The 15502-nt window shown below is 43.4% G+C and overlaps 1 protein-coding gene across 4 annotated transcripts in view; it reads right to left on the reverse strand.

Annotated features, from left to right (window-relative positions):
* Positions 1 to 6104, reverse strand: part of GAB1 (GRB2 associated binding protein 1) — a 117941-nt gene extending 111837 nt beyond the window's left edge. Inside the window, exon 1 of one of the 4 annotated variants that reach the window (XM_014780174.2) lies at positions 5189 to 6104. In XM_014780174.2, the coding sequence (XP_014635660.1) occupies positions 5189 to 5260 (72 nt within the window). In that variant the 5' untranslated portion in view covers positions 5261 to 6104. The remainder of the gene's footprint in view (positions 1 to 5188) is intronic. The other 3 variants (XM_014780175.2, XM_004420873.3, XM_004420874.2) reach the window with 3 other exon arrangements.
* Positions 6105 to 15502: the final 9398 nt, after the last annotated feature.

Consider the following 15502-nt stretch of genomic DNA (forward strand, 5'->3'; position numbering starts at 1 on the left):
AAAAAAAAAAGTCTATCTATTGCCCACCCCATCCCCATTTTACAGATAAGGAAACTGAGATCAGAATGGTCAAAAGATCACACGGGTAGTGGCAAAACCAAGTCGAATCCTGGGTCCTGACATTCAGTTCTGGGTTCCTTCCACCATAGCACGATTCACCCAAAACCTTCAAAATTGTAGTGGTACACCTGCTATGATGTCCCTTCTCCTGTGTTAGTTTCTGTGAGAAAATAAGGAGTACAGGCACTTAATGTTTTGAATCTATCACCTCTTAAACTTTCGCAATCTGCAAATTATCAGGACCTTGTCTACATTATTTCTTACGTCGACTCTAAAATACGGAATTTTACTTAATCATAAAAAGTGTTTTATCATTTTATTTCTTTCATATTTTTTAAGCAGACATAATGGCAAAACACACTGAAATAACCCATTCAGCTGTCAACCCAATTACCCAAGCATAACTCTTTTTTTATTATTATTATTTATTTATTTTTTTCCCCCAAAGCCCCAGTAGATAGTTGCATGTCATAGCTGCACATCCTTCTAGTTGCTGTATGTGGGACACGGCCTCAGCATGGCCGGAGAAGCGGTGCGTCGGTGCGCGCCCGGGATCCGAACCCTGGCCGCCAACAGCGGAGCGCGCGCACTTAACCGCTAAGCCACGGGGCCGGCCCTCCAAGCATAACTCTTGCCAAGCATAACTCTTGCCATATTTATTGTATTTTGTTCAAAGAGGATCTTTTTAAAAAATTTAAAAATAAATTTTTAAAACAGCAGACTAAAAACTACCCTCCAAATTGATACACCTTCTTAATGGTAATTTTGAATCCCAAAAGGCAACAATCAGATTTAGGAATTCAGGAAGTTTTACATGGAGGGTTTTGTACTCGTTAAGCCCAGACACAATGAAAGAATTAACTTTCATCAACGACCATAAAGGCTGAATGTAATTGGTAGTTGATGATCTTTGTTCCGCCACACTGGAAAAGGCAAACAGAAAACATTAGGAATTTGAATGGAATGTTTTCTAACCTGAGGACTGCAAGAAAAAAATTTCCTTCAACAGAATGATTATGCTCCTTCAGTCACTGGAAGCAGAAGCTTTGGCATCCATTGATTGCTACTGGTAATTGCCAAAAAGGGGCAGGAAGAGCTTCCACACATCACAGCCCTCTTTGTGGTAGTGACACTAGCGAGCAGGGACGTAAACTTAGCAGAGATCCCAGGTTGTCCTTGAAACATGGAGATGCTGCTATTCCTACTGCCGGTGTCCCTCTCCACCCCAGAGGAAGAGGTTATTTCTGTTTCTAGGCCCATTTTCAGAACCAGGGGTATGTTCTGGAAGTCCAGATAAGAACCATCCTTTAATTGACAGCTGAAGAGCAGAGCCCCAGCTGGGTGCAGATTACACACCCGAGAACCGGCTGAGGTCTTGCTCCCCGGCTGACTGGCAGCTAACAGGCCACCTTGCTCTGGCCTCAGAAGCAGGTTCCCCTGCTGAGATTGCACACCTGCCCAGTGCTGACAGCTGGGCCATGGAGAAGCCCAAACTTGGTGTCCAGACTCAAGGCAGGCCACAGGGAAGCTCCTCCTGCAGAGATATGGTGATAGCCAGCTGGCTTGAATCAATCCTTTGTTTTCAGACTTGTATTTTATCTCAGCTAAAATTTCAAGTCCTGATGAAAATTCCACCATTATTTCAAATGGCTGATTTGTCTTTAAACAACTCTTAAAAAATCTGAGCACCACTGCTGCGTGCACACTACCGTGAGTGTACTTGTTTTCTGTAACCCTAGCGACAGTGATCTACATATGATTCCTTAACAAAGTGAAAAAGCAGCTGTTTAATATATAACTCAGGACAAAAACAGCAACAGAGCAGTAGCAAAACTGAAAGAGAGCATGAGCATTTTCACCTCCATTTAAGAAGACTTCAAAAAATTCACACCAGGCATGAAACACATACAAGAAGTTCTCACCCTTTTGCAAATAAATATATAGAAACTATTAAGAAGAGATGAAAAGGCTAGGGAATCTGCTCACTACTCCAGTCTTTCTCGCACTTTCTTTTACATCACTTTCTCTCTCTTTAGGAAATTCAAGAAAAGCTTCCATATCAGAAGAACACACTAGTATGCAAAGAACACAATGCTGTGAGTTGACTATGGAACAGTAACATAAAATCGAGTTGTAAATGGAATGCATTGGCACCATAACTTGATATGACTTTAAAAATAAAACTAAAACAATTTTTTGTCACTTAAAAGCCTTTAAGGATCAACTTAATCAATGTTTGGACTACCCTATACATACTGTAAACAGCGAGACAACTGTCAAAAATCCCATGGGCCAAATGTTTCCCAAATGCTCAAACTCTCTGAAGTCTCATTTAACAATTACAGCACCATGCTCCCAAGATACCTTTTCACAGCAAATCCATTCATTAAACACCATTATCAAGCAATACTTTGCCTATTGGGTGGCCAACAATGTTTCCTTTCATCCACAAAATAAAGATTCTACATGAAAAGAAAACAAGCATAGGAAATGCATGCACATATGCCTATGTCCTTGTGGGTCAAAGCAGCGTTAGCAAAAACAACCTAAATTGGATACCAAAGACAAAAGATCAATAATCTGGAAATTTCAAAATCTTCTGGGCAATCAACTTGACAGTTAAAATATGAGACAAGTTTCATTGTAACGTATAACACTTCAGTCACCCTCTTGGACCCCTCAATTCTAACAGCCACCCTGCCCAGTCTTCCTGGGCCATCTCCATGGCCCAGTCACTGGTGTGTAAAGAAAAGACTAGTGTTCCTCCAGGCAAGAAAACCCCGCCTCCTCCCAGCTAGCTGTTAGGCATATTCTTCCCCCTGTTGAAAACACAATTTAGGGAGCCTGCTGTCTCTCTCAAATATTCTCATGGTTTCAGACTACATTGGATTTGTTCCTCAAAACATCTATTAAAAAAAAGAACAAACATAGCACTCAGCTTGGGCACACAATGAGAAACCACTATGAATTGCTGGCTCACTTTTTCCTGTATACTTGACCTATCTTCCCAAAGACCCAGAAAGCTGCTTGAAGGGTCTTATGTTTCTTGAGCACTGCACATCTGATCCACAGCCCACCTATTCCTCACATTCTCAACTAACATTCACAGACTTATAGAAAGTTATAATCTGAAAGGACCTTTAGAGATGATCTAGTCTGAGCTCTACCTGAAATGAACTAGATGAGAGGCATTAACCTTTTAGAGCCCAGTGAGTCAGGCAGATCTGGATTCAAATCCCACCTCTGGTACATTCTAGTTATGTAGGCTGTTTTCTCATCTGTAAAACAGAGATAACACCTACCTCATTAAACTGTTGTAACGACCAAATAAAATAATAAATACTTTTTTAAGTTAGACTTTCCTTTTTTTTTTGGTCCTTGTTATGACAATCTTTTTGGCTGATTTTCTTCTTGGTTTATATTACATTAAATTGCAAGTCCAAGAGGCAGGGCTGTTTTCCTACTGTGTTTTCTAATCCTAGGGTGCCTAGTTCAGTGCTTAGCATCTTTTGACGGAGCCACAAACCAACCACGTGAAAGAATGCAGTAATTCTCTATTATCACTACCTATTTCAGCAAACATTTTGTTCTTTAGTTCCCCCAAGAACCCAATCACTTAGATCTATGTCTTTCCTAAACTGTGCCCTCTCAAAACAAATACATCTCTCTCCCTACTCCCTCTTCTCACACACATACAACGTTCTCTTTAGAACTAAGAGCTGAAAAAAACTACTACTTCTCTCAAATTTTTGGAATAAAGTCAGCATCTTTACCATGAATATTCAGGCAAGCTGTGATAGGTGGAGAGACAGAATTTGGAAGGATGCAAAATCTCTGGAGAACTTTCTTAGGATTTGTGGCATCAAATCTTTAAATGAGAATTACTTGTCTATAACAAATTCTGGCAGAAAGTAAATCAGAACTCACTGCTGAGTTGTCAGTGAAGTTAAATATTTCACTCCATTCTACACAAGCAAACAGTGACTAATAGGATTAACCCGAGCTTTAACACTGGGTGTAGATGTCCTTCAACAAGAAACAGGTTCCATTAGAAGTGTCGGCCCCTTGATAGTAAATTTATATTTTAGAGGGCATAAATTTTGCTTTTGAAATATATTTTACTAGAAAAATATTTGCTCCAAATGCCAGGGCAAAAGCGTCAGTTCTTTCCTTTGCAGGGGGCAGCGACAAAAGCACCAATGGGGGAGAAGGGGCGAGATTTCAGACCCCTGAAGAAGACACAGATTTCCACCAAAGAAACATTGATTCTTTCAAGGAATTTTCTCCCTAACAGCTAAAACGGTTTAACACATAATCAGCATCTTGTATCAATTACACAAATACCATTTAAGCAACTCTGGTGGCCTGGGAAAGGACCGCAACAAACAGAAATCCTTACTGGCCCCAGCTGTCCCCTCCTGCAGAGCTTGACAGCGTGTCCAAGGCGCCCAAACACCAGCCACCAGGCTCCCCCCAGCGCCCTCCTCTCGCAGCAAACTGCCAAGGCTCTCGGGCCAAGCTCCAATGGCCCTCGATTCAAAACCGCGAAAATGTGAACCCTGTTAAGCAAACGGTAGAGCGCGTAATAACTTTTCTTTCCCTTCTGCGCCGATTTGAGATGCCTGTCCCTAATACCGACTTCTCAGGTCCACAGCCCGCTTTCCGCAACCCACCTCGAGGGAAAGCGAGAGGCGGCGCGGACCAGCGAGAGGGCTGGTGAGTTCTAAAATCTCCGCGGTTTTCCTAGTGCGGGAAACTGAGGACACAGCAGCCCCATAACGATGAGATGCAGCTATAAAGAAAGAATGGTCTTCTCCTCACCCCTGCTAAAAGGAAAAATAGAAACACGCAGCGGGCGTTTAGCTGGACATGCCGGGCCCTCCTATGGGCCGAGAAGGCCCGCAAAGCCGGCGTCTGGAATCCAGAGGAAGAAAGTTGCCCGGCAAAGAGGAGGCCAGGGCATGAGTGTCGACTCGGTCCCGAGCATGGGGAAGGGGTCGAGGGGGAAGAGATGGGGACTGACTTGGAGAACCAGCCCCGCGCGCGGCCGGCTGCAGCCGCCGGCGAGCCGGCCGGGGAGGGGTGCGGGCGCGGAGGCCGGCGCGGCCGAGGCCGAAGCTCTACTTACATAACGCTTCAACTTTTTCTCCGGGGGGGACTTGCGGAGCCATCCCGAGCAGACCACTTCGCCGCCGCTCATGGTGCGCGCCTCTCCGGCTCCGCGCCGGGCAGCAGACGGGCGGCCGGGCGCGCTCCCGACACGGCCGACGCCCGCCGCCGCGCAGCGCCGAGGACCTGGCTCTCCGGCGGCGCAGCCCGGGCCGACGGGGCGGGCGGGCTCTGCGGCGCGCTGGCTCTCGGCGGCCGAGCCTCTCCCGCGCAGGTCCGCGGACGTCGACAGGGGCGGGCTGCGCCACCAAGGCCGACAGCTCCGGGCAGGGGCCGCCGCCGGGCCGAGGGCGCCCGCCTCACCGCCAGGCGCGCCGTCCCGCCGGCCGCCCCAGCAGCGCTCCGGCTCCGCGGGACTCTGACCCAGCAAAGCGCCGGAGCCTCGGTCCCCTGCGCTCCGCCCTCTAGGGACAGGACCTCCCCAGAGCGTTTTCCGAAACAGACACTACGCTGCACGCGTACACACACACACACAATGCCCCCGCGCGGCGCCCACTCTGGCTCGCCCGCTCTCGGTTTCGGTGCGCCCCGGGCGATCCTCTCCTTCCCCCTCCTCGGGGGAGGCTGGGTCACTTCCCCGCGGCGCCCAAAAGCGCGGAGGGAAGGGGGAGCCGCGAGGGTCCCGTGGGCAGCGGGCGCAGGGCAGGTCCCGGGCCACGGAGGGAGCCGCAGGGTCGGCGGCCAAGCGCGGGGCGTCGCCGGGCGGCGGGCGCTGGGGAGGGCGCAGGTCCCGCCGGAGGGTGGGTTCGCTCTCGCCGCCGCCGAAGAGGGCGGGAAGCGGCGAGGGGACGAGGCGCTCGGCTGCTGGGCTCCCGGGACTGATCCCACTGTCCCGTCCCCTCTCGCTCCTCCCGCGCCGCCTCCCCCACCCTGGGGCGCGCGGCAGGTTCTGAGCGGCCCGGCCCCCGGCCCCGATCCCTCCCTCTCCCGGCCTCCCGGCGCTCTCTTCCTCCCTTTCCTCCTCCCCTTCCCACGTTCAGGCCGGCTCAGGTTTCTGTCCAGACTTTCTCTGAAACTCCGCCAGAGCGCTTCCAGCCAAAACAACAAGGGCCGGGGGAGGAGGGGACGGACGGAGGGAGGGAGCGAAGGAGGGAGGGAGCGGGAGTCCGAGAGGCACCCTGGGATCTGTAGTTCGGGAAGCTGGAGCGGGGTCCTCGGCCGCCCGGCGGCGGTGGCGGCCGGAGCCCCCAGGGGCCTCCTCGCCGGGGAACGCGGCCGAGTCCTCGGAGAAGGCAGCGCCACCGGGGCTTGGGCGCGGGGAAGAGCGACTAACGTTCTTGTTCAGTCTGCGGTTTGCCATCTTGGCTCTGGCGGGTGTCACTTCGGAGTTTGTACTGTGCACGAAATCAGGAGTTGGGAGGGAGGGGTTGGGGCATGGGGTGGGTTTCTCTACTTGACAGCCTGCAAAGCAAAACAGCCTGGGGAGCCCACGGCGCCTTGGAGAGTCCGCGACCCCGCTGATCTCTGCCGGCGAGACTGAAGCGCCAGGACCGGGAGGGCGAAGGCGAAGGGGAGTGCGCCTTAGGGACCAGCCTGGCGGGGAGGACAGCGGGGGACCCACCCAGCCTGGCGTGGACTGGTCCCCGGAGCAACCCTGCCAGAGTGGTGGGAGCGCTTATCGGGGCCAAAGGATTTGACCGAGTCTGGCTCTGGGACATTTTAGTCTCACACTGCCTCCATTTGTTGCCAGTTTCTTCCACTTGACTTCGTATTTCTTTAAAATCTACCCTTGGGATGTTGGACTAGAAAGGGAAACTTACTGGATGTCCTAGTTCTATTTGCCTATTTGTATGTGTTTTACAATTATGATCCCTGGTCCTGAGTTTAACATGATTGATCCTGTAATAGAAATATCTTTTCCACTTTTTTTTATGAAAAACAAAGCCCCAAAACAAATTTTAGAAGGTAATATAAACAATCAGATAAAAGGAGATAAGTGAACATTTCTGGGAAAAATAACCTCAGGCATTTTCTTATTAACACATCATTCGTGTTCAGGAGTTCCTCTGAGTCTGAAAATGTACAATTATAGTAGGCTGGGGGTGGTGACAAGGGTCCCTGCACTTACGGAGGTGACATTCCCGCGGTCGCATAGGATAGTAAACAAATAAAAGGTCAACATAAGTACAGATTGTGATAAATGTGGTGCCCTGAGGGAAATAAACACACAGTAAGGTGAAAGGATAACTGGAGTGGACTAGGTCAGACAGAATAAGAAGGAAGTCTTCCTTGAGGAGGCCTTTAGCCAGAGATTTAAAAGATTAAAGAGAAGAGAATCAGACTTGTTTTGTGGAAACAAGGATAACCATAAAGAGGATTGAGAGAAAGAACAAGCAAGAGGGGTTGTTGTTGTTGTTTTTCTTAAATTTAAAGGCTTTTTAGAACATGAGTGTAAATTTTATGGCAGCTAATAAACCAAAGCGATTCTCTCTAAGTATGTGAACACAGATTTTGCCTCACGTCCTCCAAATGTGTTGTTGGCTTTAAAAAATTCACCACTCCCTCCACTCCTGTTGTAAAGTCCTTTTTAATGGAAAATTGTAGTATAATGTACTATTTACCTTTGGAAGTTCCAATAACTTTTTTATTTCAAATAAGGGATCCAATTATCTCATTTCTATATAAGAAATCTTTATTTTTCCCTATCTTCGACTGTGTTGTTTTAGATTTGTATTTGTAGAGATGAAATAAGGGTTGAGGAGAGATTGAAGATAGATATGTCTCCGTGTATGTATTTTAGGAAGGAAATTTACATTATTTTTATATTATATGCCGTTTTCAGATTATCTGTTAAACCATGTTCTATATCTTTGTATTTTAAAACGTATGCTGGAAAAAGCTATATACGTGTCTTAAATTGCATTCATACAACAAATATTTATGGAACGTCCTAGTATGTGCAAGTCTCTGAGGATCTCAAATACAACAGAGAGGAAAGCCAGACCTGTTCCTGCACTCCTCAATCCTGGAGAAGTCTGTGTATGTTTTATTTTACAGATTACAGATAATTTTATTAAATTTTACAGATAATTTTATTTACAAATAGTTAGCCCCATCACTTCTTCAATATGGTTGATAAATGTTGTGAAAGAAAAAAGAGAATGTGCAGCTATGACATACAACTATCTACTGGGGCTTTGGGGGAAAAAATAAATAAATAAATAAAAGAAAAAAGAGAGTCTTATTTGGGCATATAATAGGAGGATCTACCCCTTGGGTGAAGAGTGGTTAGGTTTGGAAAGGCTTCCCTGAGGAAAAGACTTTAAACTGAGATCCTCGGGATGAGTAGAAGTTGGCCTGGCCAAGTAGTGGAGGAGAACATTCTAGACAGAAGAGAAACTACAGAGAAACTCCTAGGTATATAAGTCCTTAGGCTTGAAGGAGCTCCTGAATGAAGGCAGCAGTGAGGCAAGTGAGAGGGACATTGGGCCGAGTGAGGTTACAGAGGCAGGCAGGGGACAGATTGTGCAGCTCCTTGAAGATCATCTTTGAGTTTAGATTTTCCTTAGAGCAAATGATCATGTCATCTCCTGTGACCTTCAGATCGCCTCAAACAATCGCCCCTATGGACTTTGTCATTCACCTCCAGCATCCCACCTTAACCATGTTATCTTCCAACTTGATCTTTCAAATTCTCCTCTATAATCTTCTTTCTTCTCAACAACTGTTGTAACCTATTGACTCCTCTGCTTTCTCATGATCCATCAGACCTCTCCTTTCTTCACATCCCCGCTTATCCAGTTTAAATTTTGTGGTCCACATTTTTAATAACATGCTCCCAACTCACAAAACCCCAACTCCAGATGAACTCAACTCTTCCCTCTTTTACACCCAAGCAGCTGAGTACTGTTGGAGCAAGTCACACAACAGGATGAGTGACATCACTATAAATTCGTGTTCAATGACCTCAAATACATCCTCGACTATCTGCAAGGGCAGATCTTGGTTTTCTGGAACTTGAAGCTTCTACAGTTTGGGGAGAGTCCTTTTAAAGGAAAAGAATATACAATTACAAATACAAAATTAGGATGAATATGTATTTAGAATGAAGAAATAAATAAAAAATTACTGGAGGCTTAGAGATACAGATGCCTTTCTTTTGAGATCTCTATGATTACCAGAATCCTAACGTGGATATGCTTCCTGAGTGCTTCCTGGTTTCCCTTCTCAACTAGGACACACCACCTCTTCCAGCAGCTCCCTATTCTCATGGGGACTTGTGCAATGAGGGTCTCCAAGCTGAAGCTTATTTAACTTGATGGATGCCTCTGCTGCCTGGCAATCCCACTTCCTTTATCTGCATAGTGCAACTAGCCTATTTAATAACTTTTCTTTTTTTTTTTTAAATAACAGCTTGACTGAGATATAATTCCTATACCAGAAAATTCACATTTTTTAAAGTTACAAGTCAGTGGTCTTTAGTATATTCAAATATTTCTTCAACCTCACCAGTATCTAATTTCAGAATATTTCATCCCCCCAAAAAGAAACTCTATTTCCATTAACGATCACTCCCTATTCCTCCTTTCTTCCCCTCCTTGTAGCCCCTGACAACCAGTAATATTTCTGTTTCTATGGATTTGCCTCTTTTGGACATTTCATATAAATGGAATCAAACAATATGTGACCTTTTGTGACTGTGTCCTTTCACTTAGCGTAATGGTTTCAAAGTTCATCTATGTTGTAGTATGTATCAGTATTTCATTCCTTTCTTTTGCTAAATAATATTCCATTGTATGGATATACCACATTTTATTTATCCATCTATCAGTTGATGGACATTTGGATTGTTTCTACTTTTTGGCTATTATGAATAATGCTTGTGATAACTGAAACCTTCTTCAAACTTCTCAAATTTCCAAACCCTCCACATTTTCCATCAACTGAAGATCTTTCTTACAGCTTCACCAGAAAACCAAAGTGCTCAGATGGAAACTCCTTCAGCTTCTAGCCATTAAACATGCAAACCTACATACCATCTTCACTCCTCCTACTCTCCCTTCTTCTTATGGCAAATAGAGGACATTGCTTTCCTCCTATGATAGGCCAATCCCTCCACTTTATGCTTTGGATTTCATCCCATTGTACCTTCCCAAGAACCTTTCCCTATAAATGGTCTCTTCTCTATATATCTAAATACTCTACTCTCAATGTAATTCTTTGTGTCACCTTTTGTGTGTATGTGTGTGTTCCAATAAGACTTTATTTACAAAAACAAGTGGTGAGGGCTGGCCCTAGTGACCTAGTGGTTAAGTTCAGCATGCTCTGCTTCAGCAGCCCAGGTTCAGTTCCTGGGCACAGACCTACACCACTCATCAGTGGCCATGCTGTGGCTGTGGCTCACATACAAAATAGAGGAAGATTGGCAACAGATGTTAGCTCAGGGTAAATTTTCCTCAGCAAAAAAAGAGGAAGATTGGCAATGGATGTTAGCTCAGGGGGCGAATCTTCCTTAGCCAAAAAAAAACACACAAAAACCCAGTGGTGAGCCAGATTTGGCCAAAGGGCCATAGTTTATTAAATTTTGATTTATACCACCGTGATCCAATTGAGTGTACATTCAGACACACAAACCACATTTTTTTTTAAACGGAAGTAAACCATTACTATGATGCCTTTTTAAATAGCTATTATGAGGGGAATCTTATATGAAATTGCAGATAACACGCAGTTGCAGGTTATTTAATTTTCCCTAATGTTAGCACTATTCTTCTGAATAAACTAGCAGATAATTAGAATGAAAGTTGGTTGCATTTGACAAAAAGATTGTAGGCAATAGATTACAGTTCTCTTCAGTTTTCATTGAAATCCAAGTTAAATTATCCATCGCATTTTAAATATACTCACATCTCTTCTGTTAAAACAAAACAACGTGAAAAACCCTCTACATTCTATACTCCTTTTTAGCTACCAGCTTTTGTCTCTTCTTTCACAGCCAGACTTCTATCAATTGTTGCTATAGTTTCTCTCTCTAGTTCTTCACTTTCTATCACTCCTCAACCTACTTTGTTCTGGCTGCCATCCTAATTTGTTATACTTGCCAAGATTACCAATGACCCCCATATCACTAAATCAGACAAGAATTTTCAGTCTTCATATTCCTCGTTCATTCCTTCCTAAAACTCTCAGCACCCTCGGTCTCTGAGACCACTACAGTTTTGAACCTTCTTGTCTGCTTGCTCCATCACGGATTTGTTTGCAGGCTCTTCTTTTACTGGCCCTTGGCATTCTAAAGTCTAGCCTGCCTCTCTTCTCATTCTATACTTTCTCATGTGTGGTGGTATCCATGTCTTTACTTCAATTACTATCTATACACAGACACTTCACAAATTTCCATCCTCAGCCTAGTTTTCTCTTCTGAACAACCAACCTGTAAATCCAACTGCCTTCTGTATATGCCACATGGCTGCACAGAATCAGAAGCATGATCTCCTCCCCAGCTCTCACCAAATCTAGTCCTCTTCCAGTTATTTTTTTTTCCTCTTGGAGTCATTCTTTATATCTTTCTTTCTCGTCTTCCTTCACCAACCCACTACCCAATGTAGATGAGCTTGCCTATGGAAAATTTTTTCCGTTTCATCCATTTCTGTGTCCTACCACTCTTTTCAAACTACTTCATCTCTCACCTGGATTTTTGGTCATATACTTAATGCATCTACATCATCTTTCCCCTGATCAATAGACTCTCCGCTTTTCAGCCAGATTAATCGTTGTAAAGCACAAATATGATCACTTCAATAGATGCCCACTGATCATAGGATAAAAACCAAAATCCTTAACATGGCCTCCAAAGACGTGCATGGCCTCTCCCCTTTGCAGGTATCCAGCCTCATTTTATACCGCTCTCCCACCTCCTGTGCTGAATCACTCAGGCCTTCTTTCAGTTCCTCAAACACACTCTTCTGCCTTCCTGCTACCAGGCCTCTCTTCTTACTGTTCCCGTGCCTAGAACACTGCCATTCCCCTTGCATGACTTTCATTTAATTTTATTGGGGCTGGTTAATTCCTGCCCACACTTCAGATCTCAGGTCACCCGTCTCTCCCACAGGAAAACTTTTCCTCATGCCCTGGGTTGAGGCATATTCCCTACTCTACCCTCTTACTCTCCTTTGGTCTTCTCCTTCAGAACATGTATCATAGTTGTCGTTTTACATCTGTTTGTGAGATTATTTTATTGATATCTACTTCTCTCACTATGATACTATCGATATCTACTTTCCGTCTATGGAGGGAAAGGACCGTGACTATTTTGTTTATTCAGTTCATGTGTACCCCTGACACCTAGCAGGGTACCTGGTGTATAATAAGTACTTAACACATGTTTGTTGAATGAGCGAATGAATGAATGAAGTGATGGGCTTTGATTGGGTGGTTGACTGGCCCAGATTTGTGTTTGCTTGCTACGGATATGGTAACAAGAGGTGGTACTGGAGTCAAGGTGCCTGGGTAGTGCTACGGATGTTTGCGTCCCAGTTTAAGGTATTTTTGTTATAGTAGCCCAGAGGGACAGGTAGGAATTGTCTCCCGAATAACCAGATTCCAAAAAGTGACAAACTGTGCTTTCTGTCACTACCTAAATGTGGGATTGTTTTTCTTTTTAAATTTTTCCGTTTATCTTATGTATATTTGTTTTTGTTGTCCCCCCCCCCAAAACCCCAGTAGATAGTTGTATGTCATAGATGCACATCCTTCTAGTTGCTGTACGTGGGACGTGGCCTCAGCATGGCCGGAGAAGTGGTGCGTAGGTGCGCTCCTGGGATCCGAACCAGGCTGCCAGCAGCGGAGCACACGCACTTAACTGCTAAGCCACGGGCCGGCCCCGTATCTTATGTATATTTGATTACTTCTCTATAAGAAAAATGCATTATTTTTGTAATAGAATTTTTTTGTTTTAAAAATATTAACTTAATATTTTTAAATTAACAAATAACTTAAACTTTAAAAGTTGAAGTTTTCGCACATCTACACATTTCTAAGGAAGTTGTGTTTAAATAATCTTGGAATGAGAATATCCTTGCAATAAGATTTATATAGGAATAATGAGAAGATGGTCATTTGACAAACAAATAAAATATTGTTTGTTTTTAGAATATTTGAATTACAATTACTAGGGGCTATGATAAATTTAAACAGATTACATTAACACTGCCTGAATTGGATAATTTTAATTTTATTTCTTTTTTATTTTACTTTATTTTTTGGTGAGGAAGATTGGCCCTGAACTAACATCTGTGCCAATCTTCCTCTATTTTGTATGTGGGATGCTGTCACAACATGGCTTGATGAGTGGTGTGTAGGTCCATGCCTGGGATCTGAACCCGCAAACCCCAGTATGCCGAAACAGAGCATGTGAACTTAATCACTACACCACTGGGGCCAGTCCCTGGATAATTTTATTTCTAACCTAATATTTGAAAATTTAGGTTACTAACTGGGTAAAAGAGAGTTTTTATTTTGTAAAATGTAAACTAAAATCCCTTTGTGATTGTGACATAGAAACATTTTAATACAATATAATAGTATTAATACAGTATTAATACAATAATTTAATACAATAGTATTAGAGTTATTTAATATAATAATTACCTTTTCACATTTGTGTTTGCACTGTACTTTATTCTGGATGAGCAACAATATTCTACTAAGTCAAAACATATATACTTAAGAAAACTTAGTTTTCTTTTAAACTGAAAATTATGAAATGACTGCCTCAGATCAATGCTATTTATCAAACTGAGGTTAAAACTATGTATACAGAGAGCCAAGAAACAGACCCACACATATATGGTCATTAAATTGATGACAAAGTTGACACTGCAGTGCAGTGGGGAAATTACAGACTTTTCAATAAGTGGTGCTGTGTCAATTGGATATTCATATGGAAAAAAATGAATCTTGACCCCTGTCTCACAACATACACAAAAATCAATGCCAGATGATTTGTAGATTTAAAAATTAAAGTGAAAAAACTAAAATGTTGCTAAACAAAAACATAGAAAACTATCTTCCTAACTTTGGGGAAGGTAAACACAGAAAGCACTAACCCTACAATAAAAAAGTGATGTATTGGGCAATAGTAAAACTGAGAACATCTCTTCATCAAAAAGCGTGTTTAAGAGAGTACAAAAACAAGCCACAGAGTGGAAGAAGATATTTTGATGCGTATATATATATGTCAAAGGGCTTATAATTGGAATATATGAAATACTCCTAGAATCAATAAGAAGATGATAGGCAACCCAAGACTTCTGCTTTCAACCAAGATGGAGTAAAAGAGACTAGATTTACCTACCCTACTGAAACAACTTTTTTAAAAAGGACAAAATATATGAAACAATTTTCATGGCATTGGGCATCAGGCAATGAAGGACAGTGATACCTGCAGGCAGGAAATAAACAAAGTAACCTTTGTAAATGTCCCAGCTTACTGCCTGCAGAGACTTTCTAGGCCACAGCACAGGGAGCTTGCAGTTCTCTCTGAGTTGAAGAAGTGGATCTGGGAGTTTGGGAAGGCTAACGCAGTTAGAAGTTGCAGGACAGAGTACAAACAGGAGAGAGCTACAGAGAGAGAAAGCTCTGGAAATCCCCACTCAAGTGGTCCTCTGGAGGCTTCATCTGAATATTGATCAGCAGATACAGGTGAAGAACTGCTCGACACTAGGGAAAGAACCACTGGAAAGGATTACAGGGAAAAATCATCAGGTAATCACACAGGGTGGAAATAGTGCCTGTCCTCCTAGCCAGAGTAAGAAACATCTAATTCACAGGGCACTGTAGAGTACTCTGAAGGATTTTGTCTCCATAATGGAGAAAAATTAGCCCTAGACAAAATGGTGCTGTGGTCCCACCTAAGAAAACTTTATAGCAAGACCCATAGGATCAAACTGTTTCCAAGTAACCTAACCATGTCCCAAATCAGAGCTCAGTATAGTCATAGGAAAACAAAAATATCCAACACCCAACAAGATGAAATTTACAATGTTTGTTTACAATGTTTGTTTACAATGTTTGACATCCAATCAGAAGTTGCAAACCAAAATGAAAAATGAAAACTATAACCAAAAATGAAAAATGAAGGAAAAATGAATTTAAGCCAGCCCAGAAATGACACAGATGGTAAAACTAGTTGCCAAAAATAGAACAGTAGTTGTAACTATATCCCATATGTTCAAGAATCTAGAAGAATGACTTAACATGTTGAGTAGAGACAAGGAAGATATTATAAAGACCTAAATCAAACTTCTAGAGATAAAAAAATACAATGACTAGGGGG

This window comes from Ceratotherium simum, chromosome 12 (genome assembly GCF_057802395.1).
Source record: "Ceratotherium simum simum isolate JZ-2026a chromosome 12, ASM5780239v1, whole genome shotgun sequence".
NCBI classification, from domain to species: domain Eukaryota; kingdom Metazoa; phylum Chordata; class Mammalia; order Perissodactyla; family Rhinocerotidae; genus Ceratotherium; species Ceratotherium simum.